General features: G+C 27.7%; 2 protein-coding genes across 5 annotated transcripts; both read right to left on the reverse strand.

The window, feature by feature from the left end:
• Positions 1-1,090: 1,090 nt before the first annotated feature.
• LOC107483034 (DNA-directed RNA polymerases IV and V subunit 4) lies at positions 1,091-8,763 on the reverse strand. Of its 4 annotated transcripts, XM_052259984.1 has the most exons (12): positions 8,494-8,763; positions 7,652-7,699; positions 3,844-3,906; positions 3,111-3,182; positions 2,878-2,931; positions 2,636-2,725; positions 2,355-2,466; positions 2,159-2,236; positions 1,963-1,996; positions 1,819-1,887; positions 1,387-1,479; positions 1,091-1,269 (listed from the first exon to the last, which is right to left on the reverse strand). In XM_052259984.1, the coding sequence occupies exons 3-11, from the start codon at positions 3,884-3,886 to the stop codon at positions 1,411-1,413; spliced, it is 621 nt and encodes a 206-aa protein (XP_052115944.1). In that variant the 5' UTR covers positions 3,887-3,906; positions 7,652-7,699; positions 8,494-8,763; the 3' UTR covers positions 1,091-1,269; positions 1,387-1,410. The 4 variants fall into 4 exon arrangements, with proteins under 4 accessions (XP_052115944.1, XP_052115943.1, XP_015959110.1 ...); XM_052259983.1 differs by lacking the exon at positions 7,652-7,699; XM_016103624.3 differs by lacking the exons at positions 7,652-7,699; positions 8,494-8,763 and adding an exon at positions 4,103-4,185.
• A 799-nt stretch (positions 8,764-9,562) lies between these two features.
• LOC107482996 (calcineurin B-like protein 2) lies at positions 9,563-14,338 on the reverse strand. The gene is made up of 9 exons (XM_016103593.3): positions 14,263-14,338; positions 12,486-12,634; positions 12,322-12,404; positions 11,458-11,517; positions 11,271-11,379; positions 11,077-11,129; positions 10,689-10,769; positions 9,742-9,854; positions 9,563-9,623 (listed from the first exon to the last, which is right to left on the reverse strand). The coding sequence occupies exons 2-9, from the start codon at positions 12,619-12,621 to the stop codon at positions 9,563-9,565; spliced, it is 696 nt and encodes a 231-aa protein (XP_015959079.1). The 5' UTR covers positions 12,622-12,634; positions 14,263-14,338.
• Between the last annotated feature and the right edge of the window lie 4,750 nt (positions 14,339-19,088).

Consider the following 19,088-nt stretch of genomic DNA (forward strand, 5'->3'; position numbering starts at 1 on the left):
AATTTATGAAGTCTCAAATTTCACCCTATATAGATCCGGTTTTAGTGTGGTCAAAAAATAATGTCATTTCACCAGGTTTACTGTCAAGTAAGGATCTAAAAAATTAGACTCATTATTTAAGACCAAGTTGGGATTAAAGAGAACCCAACTTCACCCAACTCTATATGCACCCCTAATCCTATTTATTCTCTAAAAATTAGACCCTTTTTTAAATTTATTTTTAAAAGATTTTATTAATTAATTTTTTAAAGATTATAATTTAATTACATTTATAAATTGCTAGTATAGTAGTATGTATGACACCTAATATTTCCAATTAAATACTGACCAAATTTATTAATTTAATCCATCCCAACATAATTTATAGACTAAATTAATATACTTTTATAAATATATTTGGTCAAAATTTAATTAGAGAAGTTATGTATTATTTATGTTATTCGAGCAAAAGGGTGATAAAAAGATAAACTCATGATTAATTTGTAATTCTTAAAACTCAATTTAAAATATTATAATTTAATTAATAAAAAATGATATTTTATTAAGTTTAACAATTTAAAATAAAATTACACATCATTTTTATTGTTGTTACTGTACTTTATCTTGAAATACCAAAACTAGTGTTCTCAACTTCTCATTGCGTTTTTATATCCATGCGAATTAGGTTCTCTATTAAAAAACAGTTAAGAATAACTGTAAAATATTTTACTCAATCGCATTTATTCTTTTGAATAGTTATTTTTGCTGATATAACATCATATAATTAAATATTTGTAAAATTATTTAACACTGACAATAGTTATTCAATCGCATTTATTCTTTTAAATAACTAATAGTTATTTTTGCTTATATAACATCATATAATTAAATATTTATAAAATTATTTAATACTGACAATACATCAAAATTAAATTTCATAAAGTTGGTTGATTTTTGTAACCATTTTGTTTTTCGATTTTCCTGTTAGCTTTCTGCAATAACAATATTCCTTTATAAAGTTTTGAAATAAATATAAAATATTTAAGCTTAAATAAGTTTTGATTTTTGTAAAATTCATAATTTGCTAACATAATATTGATGAGTCTTAGTGTAACCAAGAGTTCCTTTGTTACCAATCTTACCATATACAAGACAAGATCCAGGGTCTAGGGCATTCAAACATGGATTAAGTTTCTAATTACATTGTCCCAGTTAGTAAACTCAAAAAGTAATAGGTACAATGCTTCATTTGCAAGAAGGATTACTTCTCGGTTCTCTTTAATGGCAAACCTGCTTTCACAGTAATAAAAGGGGGAAAAAGGGAAGCCCCATCAATAATAAAAGCAGAAACACAAAAAAATACTGAGACAAAAGCATGAACAATGAAAGGGGAAAAAAAAGGCTCACCAGCTAGCCTTTTTCATTATGGCCTTAAAACTGTTTAAGCTTAGAAAGCTGATGCAATGAATCTTGAAGAACTTGGGTAGTGCTTCCCTTATCCTGAAGAAACACACAAATATTATAAGATGTCATCATCCTATTGGATATAATAGCCATAAAACTAGTTGGTGAATTCTATAATAGACATACTTTTATCTTCTATGGAAACAATAGGGAGGTGCTCATATTCAAATCAAAATGAAAACCACCATGTGTGAAAGATTGTTGAACATATAATCAAATTTGCAATTGAATTACTTATCCAAGACAGATCTCACTTGCTTATTGAATATATAATCATCAATTGATAAATGAGTTTGTCATATACTTAAGACGACTACTTTCAGCACCAAAGGCATTAGTAATAATGATACCGATTTATATCGACAGATGTCATACCTTTACCGATGGGACAAGCGCAAAAACTTCATCAACAGTTTCTGGGCACATATTAGCAATCATGCATATCTGCAGTGAATAAAAACTTTAAAAAAATGTTAAATAATACATAACAGCAAAAGGAAGCTAGAATGAGATTGATACCTCATTATCAGAGAAGCCCTGACCCTTAAGTGGCCTAATGTTTGAGTCAAGAGAAGAACAAAGTTGAACAAAATGTAGATAGAGAGAGAACAGTCATATAAAGCAAAGCATTAGTGCTTCTTATCCCTGTAAACAGACCCAAAAACAAGTATGCACAGATGTATAAACAAGTAGCATCTTCAAAGATAAAGGATACTGAAGTACACGTCTAACCGACTCAGAATCTGAGTACTTGCTATTGCTACTGGCATAATGCAGCCCCTTGTCAAATGATCTACAAAGAAAGAAGAAGAAATTCAGATCACTCGAAACAGACCTTCGTCCTAAATCATGAACTATAAATAACCGATGTATTCTTGTCAATAAAAAATAAGTGTTCTCGGTGTCCTCACATAGGGATTTTGATGGTTGAATCTCTAGATAACATGACCATCTGCTCTTGAATGCCATGCAAGATATCAGCAGCCTCACAGTCCATTATGCATTTGATATTTTCTGGAAGTTCTGCATAAGCCAACCAAATAGGAGTAATATTGTAGATATTAGTTAAGGCAGAGTTTATGTAATGCAGATTTGATTAGTTCAGTGTCTAAACCAAAATGGATAGATCATAAATGAGAGTCAAGATGCAGGTATAAATCATAAAGAAGATATAACCAATTCAAGCACCAACTTTGATCAATTCCAGGGTCTGATGGGCTTTTTGAAGCATTAGCCTTTCCATTTGCAACCTTGTCTCCCTTTCCTCCTTTGTTAAATTCACCTTGGAAACGAAAAACAATCAGGGAAAAAGAAACTGACTGAGGAGACACAAAAAGAACGAGCAATCTATTTAAATATTGTAATCAAAATGTGCCAGAATGTGAAGTCCTGAAAGGATGGAGGCAGTAATAACTTCAGCAATTGCACTCCTACCTTTTCCGCCAGATGCTGGTGAACCAGTACTAGTTATTCCGGATTCAAATGGGCCTAAAATATACCAAAAAAAGGAAAAAAAAAATCAGTAAGATCATAGAAGAACTAATTGTAAACAAGGCGACTCTTCTTCAGTTCAGGCACCGGCTGCATCACAGAGGTTTTAGCACAGTGTAGTCACCACAGAGAAGTAGCAAGACATTAGAATATGGTTCTAACTTCTAAGTTCTAACCTTCTTTAGAAAACTGAACCCTCCTTCCTTTTGATGATTTTGTTGCACTGTCATCTTTCCCTTTTAGGGATCCTGCCAAGAAGAAAAAAGATACTCAAGTGTTTATATTACAACATATTGGCATTTCATCATCAACTAAAGACGATTAATACGCAAATGCCAAGTATCAACACATGATCTCGTATCAGTAATAAAAACAAATACAATACCAAAAACACTTCATACATAGTCAAAATATGTTTCGTGAACTGATATCTGGTTCTGGTTTGCTCACAAAGCAACATAATAGCAAATGGAGAATTGCATGTAGTGAAGGAGTCAAACTCAAGTACAGTACATTTGGAAACAATTTAAAAGGCGGGAGCAAACAGCAACTCCAACCTCCATTTTTCTTCCCTCCAAATCCAAACGGTTGATATAAACTTCTCTTTCATTCTATCACCAGACATATTAATTATTAAGCATCCAAACAAGAGGAATACACGTTCATGCATGTTCAAGTCCTTTACCTTTCCATTCCATTTGTTTTGAAGCCATTTGCTTTCATAATTTATTTACACTCTCAAACATAGTCATCAGTGGGAGAATCAATCCTCATAGGTTAAACTCAATCCCAATCTCCCAACGAAAAATTTAACTCCAAAAGTAAATAAATGAAAATACAAAGACCCAACAAAAAAAGAACCTAACTTTAATTTGCAGAAAGAAAAAGGGAAAGTGAAACAACACTTACCCTTGCTTAACAGCGATGAACCCTTTCCTCCTTTCTCCGACATAACTGAACGTTCAGCTTAACCTAACGAAATAAGAGCAATGCAGGTAAAACAAAGAACGCAGTGGTGTAATTGGATGGTTCACAGTATCAGAGTTGACACGATCAAAATTCAGCAACAGAAAATGACATAAAAAGAAAGGATTTTTATTTGAAAAGCGTTTGTTTGAGGAAGAACAGATAAATGGGTCAGAGTGTTAAGCTTCATTCAATCACTTACCGCAGAGAAAGCGTGGAAGGTGCCTCCGGAGAATGAATTGAAAAATTCCCGAACTCAACAAAAGAGGTCTTTTTATTCAACTCTTGAATGAAGCGTACTTTTGGTATTTAGATCTTGGGCTCATTATTTTTATTTATTAGTGGTTTGGGCTATTTTAGTCATTAAATAAATTTTGAAATTGGTTAGGCCCAATTCATGTATTCATTTTTTGTTTAAGAATGTGTTCCTACTTGGTGCCCAGACCAAACATTAAAGTTTAATAATTATTTTTTAACTTGAAAAAAAAATTAATTTTGAAAAATCTTACATGCATTTGAAGTTATATGAAATTTGATCTAGAATCTGCCATCTTTATTAAATTTTAGCAAATAATTTATTATTTGGTAATGGTGAGAATAATAGGTTTTCATAAATATTCGTATATCGACATTGTTCCGACCTTTTTTTGGGTCAACATTCTCACTTGGTTATTACTTATTATTGATATATTTTTAGTTTTACTTTTTATAAATTTAATACTTTTTTTTTTTGGCACTATTTAGTATTGCAGGAAAAATAACTTTGCTCTACTTTAGTAACTTTTTTTTGTGGGTCAATCAATAATACAAGGGGAAGCAATTAGCTATGGAATTTTTTATTTTTATAAATTAAATAAATATAATAATTATCAAAATAAATATCCATCTCTTATCTTATTTACACTGTAAACGAAATAATTTTACATGTATTTTATAAATGAAATAAGATAGATGTATGTAATACGTGTTTATCTCGTTTACAAGGTAAACGAGATATATATTTATTCATTTTGATAGAATCAATGATTTGAAAAACCAATAAAGAAATGTGTACAATGTTTCCTTTTCAATTAATTTTATTCTGGATAAATAAAAAGGATTAACTGACATTGTATTTTTTATTGAGGAAGGTTACATTATCAGTAAATATTATCAATGTTTTTTACTAGTAATATAGAATTTGACAACAAAATTAACATTTATTAAAAAATAAATTTATTTATGACTATTTCCTGATTATAAATAATAACAAAATTTGTAAAAAAATATTAATGTCATCATTTTTATCGATTAAATCATAATATTAGGTAGTTGATAGTTTTATAGGTGAAAATTATTAAGTAATTTCGTAAAAATTAGCAACAAACAAGCAATAAGGATTGAGAAAAAAATTGATTATATAATACCAATTTTATATTTAAAATATGTCATGTATCATATTCTCATATATTCTATTTATTATCTATTCTATTATATAAAAATCAGGTTTTTGCACTTTAACGTGACATGCTTATGAAAGTGTTTAGCGATTTGTTTCCTTAAGGTAGCGTTTGGTTACTGAGACATAGGCACAGTGGTACACGATGACACATGTATGCTGTTTGGTTTGGTGAGACACAGATTTTCGAAGGACACGGGAGGACACGGATGTACACGGAGACACTAAATTTGTGTACCTCCAATTTGGTGAGACACTCAGACACAACTTGTGAGACATTAATTTTTTACTCTTTTACCCTTATTGAGTTTTTAAAATTTGTCTTCTTATCTTCCCAAATCTTTTTTTTTCTCTTTCTCTTTTAGATTCTAAAACTAAATTTACTTTTCTATTTTTTTCAAAAAAATTTTGTACATTTAATTTTTTTTATTTATTTAAATTTTGATTAATTTTTTATTCTGAACTTTAATTTTCTATTTTTTTTCAAGAATAATTATATATTTAATATTTAAATGATAATTTAAGATGGTATTAGAAGAAATAAAAAATTATTAGAAGAAATAAAAATTTATTGGTGATGGAATGCATTGTTTGGAATAATAGGTGTATTATAATGGTGGTAAAACTTGTGGTTGAATGAAGGGTAGTTCAGTCTTTTTTAAATATATGTGTCTTGTTTCTTATTTTTGCCAAACACAATACATAGACACAAATATTTTATGTCCATGTCTTTAATGTCTGTGTCTCTGTGTCTATGTCTCATCAAATACATCAACCAAACGGAGCCTTAACTCATTAAATATAATTTATTATGATAAATTAACTGTATTAACTAATTGATTTGATTAGATATTTAAATATCACATAATTTATTATAATTTATATCAATTTGATTTGGTAGTATTTTTTAATTTATTTCTTTTAATGTTCTGTTAGTATTTTTATTTTATTTTTTTAATTTATTAAATCAAATTAATTATACTAATTATATGTATTAATTAATTAATTAATCATTAAAACAACAAATTTATGAATAAAATAGGTTTTTGAGATATTTTTTATTAATAATTAAATCAAATCAAATTATATTTATTGAGCTAAATTTAAATAATGTGAATTAAGGACTAAACTAAAATAAGATTATTTTGTACTCATTCAGTCATTCAAATTGAACGCAATAAATAAAATTAATTTTGTTAGATAATCATGATCTTTTGGTCTTCTATATTAAATAACCCACACAAAATTATAAAAATCATCATATTTTTTAAGTTACTACACAAATATTATATTTTAGGCAATTGTATATTTTTTGTTATTTTAAAAATTATTATACAATTTTAAGATCATTTAATTATGTTTATTTTTTTAAAAGCATTGTCATTACCGGAGAGTAACTAATGTTTGTGATAGTCTAAAATTGAGAAATAAAAAGACAAAATATTAATATACTGAGTTTTTAAAATATAAATTTTAAAATAAATATATGTGATTATAATTAATGATCATAATTAAAATTTTTTATTTTATTTCAATTTGTTCAAGATATGTTTATCTTAAATTTTATTTTGCACACATAAATCAATACAGTTTGCACACACATCTCTCGGAGTTTAGACACATGAATTAGTACAATTTATTTATTAAAAATAGTGTAATATTTGCAAGGTTTTGAAAACCGAACTAGTCATCAAACCACTCTAATTACTATTTTGCTGGTTTATTAGTCCAACCACTTCAACTGTAATTCAACCGAAAAAATTATTTTATAATAAAATAACAAATGAAATATAAATAAATATCTTACAAGTTAAAACATAATTATAGTCTAATATAAATTTTAAAATGTGTTCCAAATTTAATGCAGTACATTAAATATTATCAACTAGAGTCTTACGATTTTATGATTTATCAAAGCACAATCTTAAAAGTCAAGTAACAAACGGAAATATCCATTATATTACTATTGAAATCTTCAATAGAATCACAAACTAAACACAATGAAGCCCAAAGCATAAACACAGCACATCATAATATTCCAATAGCACATCACTATGCAAAAAAAGCACAAAACACAAAACGGCAGAGCAGCCAAAGCTAATCAGTAATCAAAAACAAGCACTAGCAGTGAGCAGTGCAATTTTTTTTACTTCAAAAGGGGATTATAAACAACTGGTTCTATGAAAGTTCAATAGATAAATAAACTACAATAATATGCAATGCCAAAAATAGACCAATAATGAAATAATGAAAGGTTTCTCTTTTCAATTCTATGTTCAAGCTTGTGGGGGACCAAAATCAATAGAGTAGTACCGTTGGGATAGTCTTTCTTCTTAATTCTTATATACCTCCAACTATTTCCTACAAAATGAAAATTGAGCACAAAACACAGCCTTAAAACAAAAACAGAACAACACTCAGAAATCAATAAGAATATTAAGCACCAACTTATGACAAAATGTACTATCAAGGATACATATATTCATGTCTTGGCGTGTTTGTTGCCACTTTATTTGGCTAATCAAGTTCAGTTTTGAAGTATGAAATCCCAAAGGTTCTAGAAGGTGATTTATTAACCAATAAATCAAATTGCATAGTATCAAACAGTTAAATTTTAAGTCAAAAAGTGAGGCTTGTTGGTATTAAGCATAAAGTGAAATTAACAACATTCAAACTTTGCACACAATTACTTTCAAGTTGACATAATAGTGATTAATCACATATCATTTCAGTGTTTTTCCAGTATTCAATGGTATTAACACAGACAGAAATGATAATTACCTGGTTTCTGAGAGCTAAACCCGTAAAACATACTTACTAAAATGTCAGGAAGACGATGATTATGCGAGTTCATTTCAATACACAATTTGTTACCTTTTGTGGTTAAATTACAAGTATTCCTTTAGGCAATGAGCACAAAATTTATCATCAAGAAACTTTAACAAAATTTAACAACAGGAAAAAAAAGGAAGAACAAGCCGGTAACAATTTATCAGTATCAGTTTATCATCAATCAGTAAGCCAGTAACCGAGTTAATCAACCAAAACAAGCAAGAACAAGCTAGTAATAGAGTTAAAATTTATCATCAAGCAGTGAGCAGAGCCAATCAACCAAGAAAAAGCACCGAGCATTGACTGAGCATCCAAGGCATTACCTTCGGCGAGGGCAGTGACCACAGATTTGAGGGAGAGCGACGGGAGACGGACGACGGGGAGCTGGCGACGAACGCTGGCGAGCTGGAGACGAACACGACGGACGGACGACGTTGGAGCAAGACCTGGAGACGCTGGCGTTGGGCGAACGGTAGGGCCTTCGAGCACGACGAACCAGGCGGCGACGGTGAGGCCAACGGCGGCGCAATGGAGGCTAGGGTTTTCAAGGAAGAACAAGGAAGATCTCAGCGTGAGCGTAAGCGTGAGTGAAAGCCTGAAAGGGGGAGACTGGTTTCTCAATTCAGAAACCGTTTCTCTTTTGTTTTAAACGGCGTCGTTTGGAGTAAACCGGCCGGATACTGATTCGGTTTGACCAGTCGCTTCTCGACAGAAATGTATCCTCTCAATTTTTTTAACAAGAGTAAAGTGTGATTTCTTACCATTAATTTTACAAATGAAACCAAAAATAAATATAAAAAAAAGAACAATAAAGAGTTAAAAATCACACTTTAGACTCCTAATTTTTTTTAACAATTGAGATGATCCATTCCCGTTCTCAACCGATACGATTTGCAAATAATTTTAGAATTACCTATTTTAAACAGTAAATCGTATCATATTACTTTTTGGTTCACAATTAGGTCGGTCTAACTGACCGGTCCAATTTTTAAAACCATAAATATTTATTAATTAGGGTTATGCTACATGTACACTAAAATTAGCCATTAAAATCAGCTATCAATATAAAATACATGCTAAAATACAAATACATTATGAAAATAAACTAAACCATACATGTATACACAAATATATTGATCGCTGATTTTAGTATACAAATAACATTTTTTATTTATTAGTACTAAAAATTTATAACCCCAAAAGTTTCTCTTTTATTTTCTCCCAAATATTTTTTCTCAAATGCATCAAGCAAACAGAAAAAAGGAATAACAAATTAACATGACTAATTATATAGCTAGCTTGTTCAATATACGAGAAGAAAAACATTATTTTATATATAATATTGATTGTCAATAAAGAACAAAAAAGATTATAAATACAATGATGGGTCAATCAATCATCATCATCAACTTGTGAGTGAAACACAAAGCCTGGAAATGTGATGGTGATATCTCTGCATATATACCAAAATTGAAAATGTGTGTTAGGACTTAGAAGAATAAAATATACAAGTCATAGAAGAAATTAAAAGCAGGTAACATATATAATATTATAAGTATATAACTACTTACTTGAGATATTGAAGGTTCATGTTTCTCAGAAGAGAAGGATGGCCAAACGCAAACGTTCTCCACTCTTCCTTGTCAATCTTCCCATCGTTTTTGGTATCAGCTTCTTTAAATGTCTGAATAATAAAGTCTTAATAATTATAAAACATTTCAATAATACATAATACATACTAACATGCAAGGTATTAATATGATAATTTAATTTTTGATACTGTCAGTATAAAATAATTTTATGCGTACATCTAATTATATAATATCATGTTAACAAAAATAACTACTTTTTATTAGGGCTGCACATGGATTGGATAATATCCGCATATCCGCGGTAATTATCCACATCCGATCCGAATTTTACGGATATTATCCAATGCGCAGAGTCATCGGATCAGATCGGATCCGATCTGCAGTATGGTAGGATCGGATTGCAGATTTGGCAGTGATATCCACGGATCTAATCTGCATATCCGCATGTCTCATATAAATAGCATAGTTTAAGAAAGTAAACCCTAATGTGATATGAATTTTAGTGTGTTATTTTATGAATTTTATGATATCTTGTTTTTAATTTTTTATGTTGTACTTTAACTTAGAATAATTAAACTTAGATCTTGTGTTATTATTTTTCTTTTGTTATTTAAGAGAATTTTTATTGATAATATTTTAGGAATAAATATGTTTAAACAAGTGAAAAATAAATTTTCTAGAACAAAAAATAGCTTTAAAAAATAATTTTTTTTAAATTATGCAGATAGGATCAGATCGGATCCAACTTAAAAAATGCGGATATCATATCCGATCCGATAAGTACAGTGCGAATCGGATAGAATTATAAGTTATATTCGATCTGATTCAATTCGTGTGCAGTCCTATTTTTTATATTAACTATGTAAATTATAATTTAAAAAAAAAAAGATGTAATTAAACGACTGTGTAAATGAAGAATGAATGACCTTATCAATGATACTTTCAACCACATCATTTGAAAGATGCATGTCAGATTCAGCTAGGGTTGCCACCACCATTTGCTTTAACTACAAATAATAAGGGGAAAAAAATAAGCATAATGCTTATTATTTGAGTTTCATTTATGTCTGATCAGTCTTGTTAGGAAACAATAAAAATAATCAACCAACTTCCAAAAATTTTAAAATTACACATCCAACGTTGATAGATTATTAGTTATTGTTTCCCTAAATTTGCTTATATTATCTACTTTAATAGATAAATCAATCTATATAAAACATAGATTAATTATTATTAGTAGTTGTAGGGTTTAGGGTAAATGTGAAAAAACCAAACGTTGATTGTAATCATAAAAAGAAAAACGTTATTAGGTACCTCTTCTCTCCCTATATATCCTTGCTGTTTAAGATCATACAATCTGAATGAAACTGCAAGCAAAAAAGGAAACTCATTATAAAATATTGAAGTGCACAAATTTAAACTCTTATACATTATATATTAATTTTATTTAATAAATCTATAATTATTTGATAAAAATATTCCAATTAATAACAATTGGTGAGTCTTACAATCGATCTTGTCTTCAATGGGTGCATTGGGATGAAAGACAGAGAGAGCAATTGCAAACTCATTGAAATCAAGACTTCCACTATGCTTAGAGTCAAACAAGTCAAACACCTACAACGAATTCATGAATATACATACATTATTATTGCAACAATTTACATTGAAATTAGAAGAACTTTTCTTACTTACCCTATCTACAAATAAACTTTCCTTCTTGCCTGTCTTGAATAAGGCCAACTGAAATTCTTCCTGCAATATAGTAATTAATGTTTAAAGAAGCAAAAAATTAAAATGATTAATTATAATAATAAGCCAGGGTGTTTGATACTAAGTTCCTCAAAGTTGTTGAATACACCATCAAACTAACAATAAATTACCATTTGTACCAATACACAAATGTACTCATATAAGAATAAAACGACAATTGTAACCACAGAAAATATCCGAATGTTGGTTACGCAATTGGTCTATTAAAGTGTTCTTGGCACATGGAAGCCATTTTTCGTGGTTACAATTGTCATTTTATTCTTATATAGATAAATTTATCAGGATTTATATCTTTCATAGGTATAAATGATAATTTATTCATCAAACTAATAGAATTAGAAGTAAAAAAGTTTAAAGATTCAAACAAAATTTAATCGCAATTGAATTAGATATAATAAAATAATATACTTATATATGAAATATATTTTTTAAATATTTTTTATATTTATTATTTTAAATCGATTAGCTACTAAAAAATCAGAAAAATTAGTTTGTCTGTCTTTTTAATTAATTTTTCAATTTTTAACTAATTTGCTCATATCAAGTTCTATTTTGAATGAACTAATTTGATAACCGATTTTTTATTAATTTGATCGAACTTGTCAATTCGATCCAATTTTTTCAGAATCAGACTTGTTAATTATTAAAAGAAAAAATTAAATTACAGTTCACAACCAATTATAGTATTATTAGATTAGAGAGAAATAAAATAAATTAAAGCTAGCATACCATTATTTAAAGATTCATATATAATAATATATAATGAGAGATGGGATTAGTATATACCTTATTGATGAGTCCATCATCAATGAGCATAGAACTAATTTTCTTGAACAGTTCATACAGAGCTTCAATCTCATTTACACTAACTGCATTCAAACTCTAACAAGTTAATTAAACACTTTATTATTAAGTAAGAAGCAAATTAAAAGGCAATAATAAGAACATACAAATTGTTTGTTTGGCAAGAAATTGAGGGTTTTTTAAGCCTCTACTAGTTGGTCTTGTGGACCCATCATCTGCTTCAAAACACTTCATCACCAAAGCAGCTAACATATGCTTTATTCCTTTTAAGCACCTCCTCATCTTCACCACATTTCTGTAAAATAAAGTAGAAAAAATTAAGATTTTACGTAAAATTAAAAGAAAAAATTAAATATGTAAAATATAAAATTTAATAAAATTTAAATTATAAAATTATCTAATCTAATAAAAAAATTGTAAAATCAATCAACCCATTCAAATTAATAATATCAAAAAATTTTAAGATTTAAATTGCCATCCTAGTTATTATATTAAAAAATTTCCAAAATCCCAAAGACGTATTTGTAATTTAAAATTAATTAAATGAGTTTGTACTACGGCACTTTATTTTTTTTATATATATAGACATCTATACTTTTTTTTATCTAATTAATATTTTAAGATTTTTTAATTTTAAAAATTAATTTTAGTTATTGAGAGATATACCACAATTTCTTAACTACATATCATAAATTAGAATAATGTAGTAATCATCCTAATTGAATTAGATTTGAAAAATATATATGTTCTCAATAGAAATATAGCTAATTAATAAAAAGGATTTCGCTAAAATGGTTAAGCAGAAGAGTCAATTATAGATCAATACAAATTATCAAAAATATGTAATTGACATGAATTTCATCATTTTCAGACACCATTAAAATAAAGGAAGCAAATCACATAAATTTAATATAAAACATTTTTTTTCTTTTGGTGGTAGGGGTCAACAATTTCCCTTTTTATTTTTCTTAGTCATGATCAATGTTTTGCATATTTCAGGATTAACCAAGCTTGATATTAGATTAGGGGGCTAATTTTTTTGGGCCTGTGATAATCTTGTCATCATTATTGGGTCAATCTAAGACCTCGGTAAAATATGGTATAAAATCTAAAGTAGAACATATTATTTAAATAAAGGGTAAATTATTATTTTGATTTGGGCTAAATTTTAATTTGGTCTTTAACGTTTTAAATGCTTTATTTCAGTTCCAAAAAATTTTAAATGGGTTTAATATCGTCTAAGTTAAATTTAATATTAACAATTAACATATTTAAAAATCAATATAATATTCGATTTTACTATGTAAGTAAAATCCACTCACCAATAATTATTAATATAAAAAATTTTTCCGTTAATTATTCAAGTTAAATTTAATAGCTAGTAGAACAACATTAAATTCATATAAATTTTTTTGGAGTTGAAATAAAATATTTAAAATATTAGGAATTAAATTAAAATTTAAACCGAACATTGGAAATCAAAATAATAATTTATCTTTAAATAAATTATATTGATGAAAGATATCACTAAAACAACACAATGTAAGTAAACAACAATACTTATGACTGAAATAAAATTGACATGCCTTAAAATAATTTTAAAAACTGTGATATTTTAAGATTGTGTTTCTTAAATATTTCATATGACAGAAAATACACAAGATACACATAATTAAGATGGTTGCAAATTAAAGTTAGAATTTCAACACCTCACACAAAATTCACAACAGAACCAGAATAATCAATTCCTCACAACAAAGATCCATGTTATTATTAATTTTGAATTTAGCTCTAATTAGATAAAAAAACACAGACACAAATTGAATAGCAAATTAAAGAAAATTAAATGAGAACTCATACAAAATTCAAAAGCAAAAATAAATAATATAATAATAATAATAATAATATTAAGACAAAAATTACCCTTTAGAAAGAGCAGAAAATGGAGAACAAAGAAGTAGTCATGATTCTCTTACATGCATGCCCCTCTCTGGAATCTGGAATTTAGCATAGAAAGGAGAGTATCATTTTGATTTATATAGAAAAACTTAGTATTGGGTTTCTTAGCCGTTCCACTAGGAGAGCACAAAAACCATGTGACCTCTAATAAAAACAACAACAATCATAATTATTGTTATCAATTCTCAATTCCTGCCTTAAATTCATCTTTTAAATTTTTTAGTTTTTTGTTTAAATAGATTCATTAATTAATCATCCAAGTTATATGGACATAAAAGACTAACTACTTAATTAGCTATTCATATAAAATACATGTTAAAATATAAACAATAATATTAAGAAGATAAAAAAATAATTAAAATTTATCTTATTTAGTATTTATTAATTATTGTTAGAATTAATGAATACTAAATAAAGTAAATTCTAATTGTCTTTGACTAAATTTTTTTGTTATTAAATATTTCGAAAATACAAAACACGCATTGATAATAAATTAAAACAACATAAATTTGTTTTATTTAGCATTTTTATAATAATGATAATTAAAAATACTAAATAAGATAAATTTAAATTATTTTAATAAATTTTTTATTATTTCTTAAATATTATTATTATATATAAATATATAATAATTAATTTAATGACTAATTTTTATAGGCACTTAATATTAATTGATTCCAATACTAAACATTGTTTGAATATAATATAAGGATATGTAATAAATACCTTTACCGAAATGGTTATAACAAAGTAACCGAAAAGAAAGACCAAAAATAGGATTATTGTAGAGAAAGGAATAAAGATTTGAATACCACTTTTTTTGGGCTTTTTACATATAGTAAACTGTTAGTTTTTATTATAAAAGTTAATCACCAATAACTCTAAAAGAGATCAATTAACTTATAATATTAAAGATTGGATTAATTTTCCAAATTATAGTATCCAACTAATTACCTATTTGAATAGTTTTATCGAACACTAATTCAATTTTTTACATATGCTAAATTAATTTACATCTTTAATTGTCGGCATTCAAAATTTTTTAATTAGAAATGTTAGTTTATCTTTTACATTTAGGAGAAAAGAAAAAAAGTTTAATATTTTGTTTTTATTTTTATCAAAAATTAAAGTTTTCAATTAAAAAATTGAAAATTGAAATAAAAAATTTTGTAAACCTTTCAAATGGGCTATATAAATTCTTTTACAAAAAAGAAAACGAAAAAAAAAACTCAAAACCTATTACTTTGTGATTTCCTCTAATAACAATAACATATCATTTTCTAAGAAGCATTGCAATTCTTACTTTATTTATAACGCATTAAATTTACACTTATTTAGTGTCAAATATAAAAAAGTATAGAGTACACGTACAAATCTTTTTTACATACAAATCACTTATATAACGCGCACCTAAAATTATGCTATTTTATCTAGGGGTGTTTGCGGTGCGGTTTGGTTCGGTTTTTGAGAAAAAAATCATCCAATCCGATCGTCTAATTAAGCTGCGATTCGATTTGGTTCGATTTTTTCTGTCAAGGCCATTCGAACCAAACCAAACTAATTAAAATCAATTTGGTTTGGTTCGATTTGTTCGATTTTTTTATCAATTCAAAAAAAATTCTACTATACTATTATGCAAAGTCATAACATTGAAATTGACAAACCGAAATAACACTTTTCTTATTGTATCAAAGTTTATATCATCTCTCTCAAAAAGAGGACCAACAATATTTCCAAAATTTCACAAATTTGGATAACACATATATAACTAGTTACATACTTAATGCTAAACTCTATACCAACACCAATGTTTAAATCCGAACCCAACTTATTAAAATTTGCACCATCTCTTGAAGAGAAGATTGAAAAAGGACGATGATGATCACTATGGAGAAGGGGCAGATTCTGATAAAATTTTTTAAAAGAGATTAAAAATAGGTATTGGGACTGCTTCTCCTAAGCTCATTAGCTCATCCATGGCACGGTGAGGGTTTGTCTTGTACTTCTCACATAACTTTGGCAAATACACTCCTGCAAATATACTAAAATAGGGAAGGCATACATGATTGCTTACTAGTTGCCATGATTGAGAATAACAGAGATCTTTAACCCAAATAAGCATATTGAAAATCTGCAGTGAAAGAATGCGAGTTAGGAAAACAACATAAAGCATCCATGTTCTGTATATTAAAATTATGCTCAAATAGATACATAACAAACTTCATAATACATGTCCCCAACTTAGCTTCTACCTAATCATGCATAATCAAGCTATATAGTTTGGACGGTTTAGCATTGGATTTCAGGATGTACCAATTTGGTCGAAATAACAATAATTTTGAGACAGGTAGTAGTATTGAACACTACTATTTCTATCCCGCGTTTTTCTTTCTCGGTTCATCGGTTTAGTTCGATCCGGATCGGTTTTGAACACCCCTATTTCTATCCCGCGTTTTTCTTTCTCTCGCTCTTCCTTCTTCTTCTCCTTTTTCTTTGCGTTTCTCATCCTTTTTCTTTCACGTATTTCATCTTCATCGTTATTTTTTTATTACTGTTGATGTTGCTGTATTTTTTTTCCTCCTCCTCCTCCTCTTTCTATTAATTTTCTAACATTATGCATTTTTTCTTCCTAAAAAAGATTATGAGAATATGAAATAAGAAGATGAAAAAGAAGAAGCAGTAGAAGATGAGGATGAGGATGAGGAAGAAGAAGAGTTTTGAATTATGCGGAACTTATCAGCACACATACACCGAAAATTCTTAAACAATACACTCGAATATCTTCGTGTTACACCTAAAATATCTTCGTGTTACACCAAAATTTACTGCAAATACAGAAAAATGTGTTCTCTAATGCTGCATTTTTTTCTTCTTTTTTTTCCTTATTTTTTTTTTCTTTAAGTTGAATGAATGTAAGTTCATTCTCTTCCAAGTAATTTGTAACATTATGTGTTTCTTCTTCTTCTTTGTTTGTTTGATTTTTTTTTGTTTTTATTCTTGTTAAGGGAGTAAAACAAGAAGAAACTTAATAAGGTAAAATAAAAAAGAAAAAGATGAAATAAAAAAATGGTGATGATGATGAAAAAAGAAAAAGAAGCAGTAGAAGATGAGGAGAAAGAGGAAGAGTTTTGAATTATGCAGAACCCATACACCGAAAATTCTTAAACAATACACTCAAATATCTTCATGTTACACCTAAACATCTTCGTGTTACACCCAAATTTCCTTTAAATCCAAAAAAATATTTTTTCTAATGCTGCATTTTTTTTCTTCTTTTTTTTCATATTTTTTTCTTTCTTTTAGCTGAATGAATGTAAGTTTATCATCTTTCAAGTAATTTTGCAGCATTATATGTTTCTTTTTCTTCTTTGTTTGATTTTTTTGTTTTTATTCTTGTTAAAAGAGTAAAACAAGAAGAAATTTGAGAAGATAAAACAAAAAAAAAAGATGAAACATTATTCACCTGCAGAATCATAAACTACTAACGAAAAAAATTAACTAGAATCGAACCAAACCTCAACCACTTGATTGGATTCAAAACAATAATCAATTTCGTCCTGGTTCAATTGACAATCTAAACTTGAATTATTCATTATCTTCAACAACGAGATAACTGATGATGGTAGAGAAGGAGCTAGGAAAAGGAAGGAAGAGAAGAAATTCCAATGAAAAAAGAAGGAGAAAGAGGAGGAGGTGGTATTGGTGACGACGATAGTGAAAGAGAAAAATAACGAAGAAGAAAAAGAAGAATGTGCAGTAACAACACGAAAAAGAACTTACACACGTAAATATAAATGACTTGTATAGACTTGTATCAAAAAATGACTTGTATCTGAAAAATAATTGAAAAGTATAACATTACTCTTTACACACATTTGAGAATATTTCACTTTTCATCATTAATTGTAATAAGAATTCATTAAATATTAAATAAATAATACACCAAATCATTTAATGCTTTAATTCCTTTTTCGAAAAAAATGATATTTTATGGATTTAACTGACTTATTCACTAAGGTAACATTTGGTAGAGAGATAAAGATGAAAAAATTAAGACTAGGAAATAGAGATTAAAAGACAGAGATTGAAATAAATTTCAGTATTTTATTTGGTATAAAATGGGAGACAAAAATTAAAACAAGAATGAAACTCATAATTTAATTTACACAAATGATAAAATTGGAATTAATTAAATGAAATGAGGATACTTTAGGTATAAAATGTTATTAAAGTTTCAGTCTTTATTTCTAAAAATTTTAGTCTCCTGTGTCTCCACTTTTTGAAAGTATTGAAATACTAAAATTTTAGAGATAGAGACAGAAATTTTAATTTCAATCTCTGAACTAACAAACATGATACTGAGTCTCAATCTCTTAGTCTCTCTATCTTAGTACCTCAAAACAAACATTACTTAAGACCATATTTTAAAAATATAATAATAAATTTTTTTTAATGTTTTTGATATATTTAATCATTGGAAACGTTAAAAAATTCATCCTTGCAATAACTTTTATAAAACATTTTCTTTTATATAATATGTTTAACCTATGCCTTTAGGACACAAGTTGGCAAAACCCATATTTTGTTTATGAATTTGCAAATAATGCGAATTGAGATTGCCCAAATAATAATAGGAAAAGTATAGGTAGACAATGAAAATACTAAACAATGTGAACATTGGATATATCAGATGTTTAATTCATTAGTTGCGTTTGTTTAGAGAGACAGGACACTGAGACAGGGATATAGAGACACAAAATCATATTTGACAAATGAGACATGGACAGAGA

This window comes from Arachis duranensis, chromosome 4 (genome assembly GCF_000817695.3).
Source record: "Arachis duranensis cultivar V14167 chromosome 4, aradu.V14167.gnm2.J7QH, whole genome shotgun sequence".
Taxonomy (NCBI): Eukaryota; Viridiplantae; Streptophyta; class Magnoliopsida; order Fabales; family Fabaceae; genus Arachis; species Arachis duranensis.

Excerpts from the sequence above, each read along its gene's own strand:
- LOC107483034 (XM_052259983.1), bottom strand. The coding sequence starts at position 3,886 with ATGTCGGAGAAAGGAGGAAAGGGTTCATCGCTGTTAAGCAAGG. Across the intron at positions 2,932-3,110 it reads GGTTCAGTTTTCTAAAGAAG|GCCCATTTGAATCCGGAATA; the intron begins GTTAGAACTTAG and ends GGTATATTTTAG. Across the intron at positions 2,467-2,635 it reads AGACCCTGGAATTGATCAAA|AACTTCCAGAAAATATCAAA; the intron begins GTTGGTGCTTGA and ends TGGCTTATGCAG.
- LOC107482996 (XM_016103593.3), bottom strand. The coding sequence starts at position 12,621 with ATGAGGAGGTGCTTAAAAGGAATAAAGCATATGTTAGCTGCTTTGGTG. Across the intron at positions 11,518-12,321 it reads ATGATGGACTCATCAATAAG|GAAGAATTTCAGTTGGCCTT; the intron begins GTATATACTAAT and ends ACTATATTGCAG. Across the intron at positions 11,130-11,270 it reads CATTGAAGACAAGATCGATT|TTTCATTCAGATTGTATGAT; the intron begins GTAAGACTCACC and ends TTTTGCTTGCAG.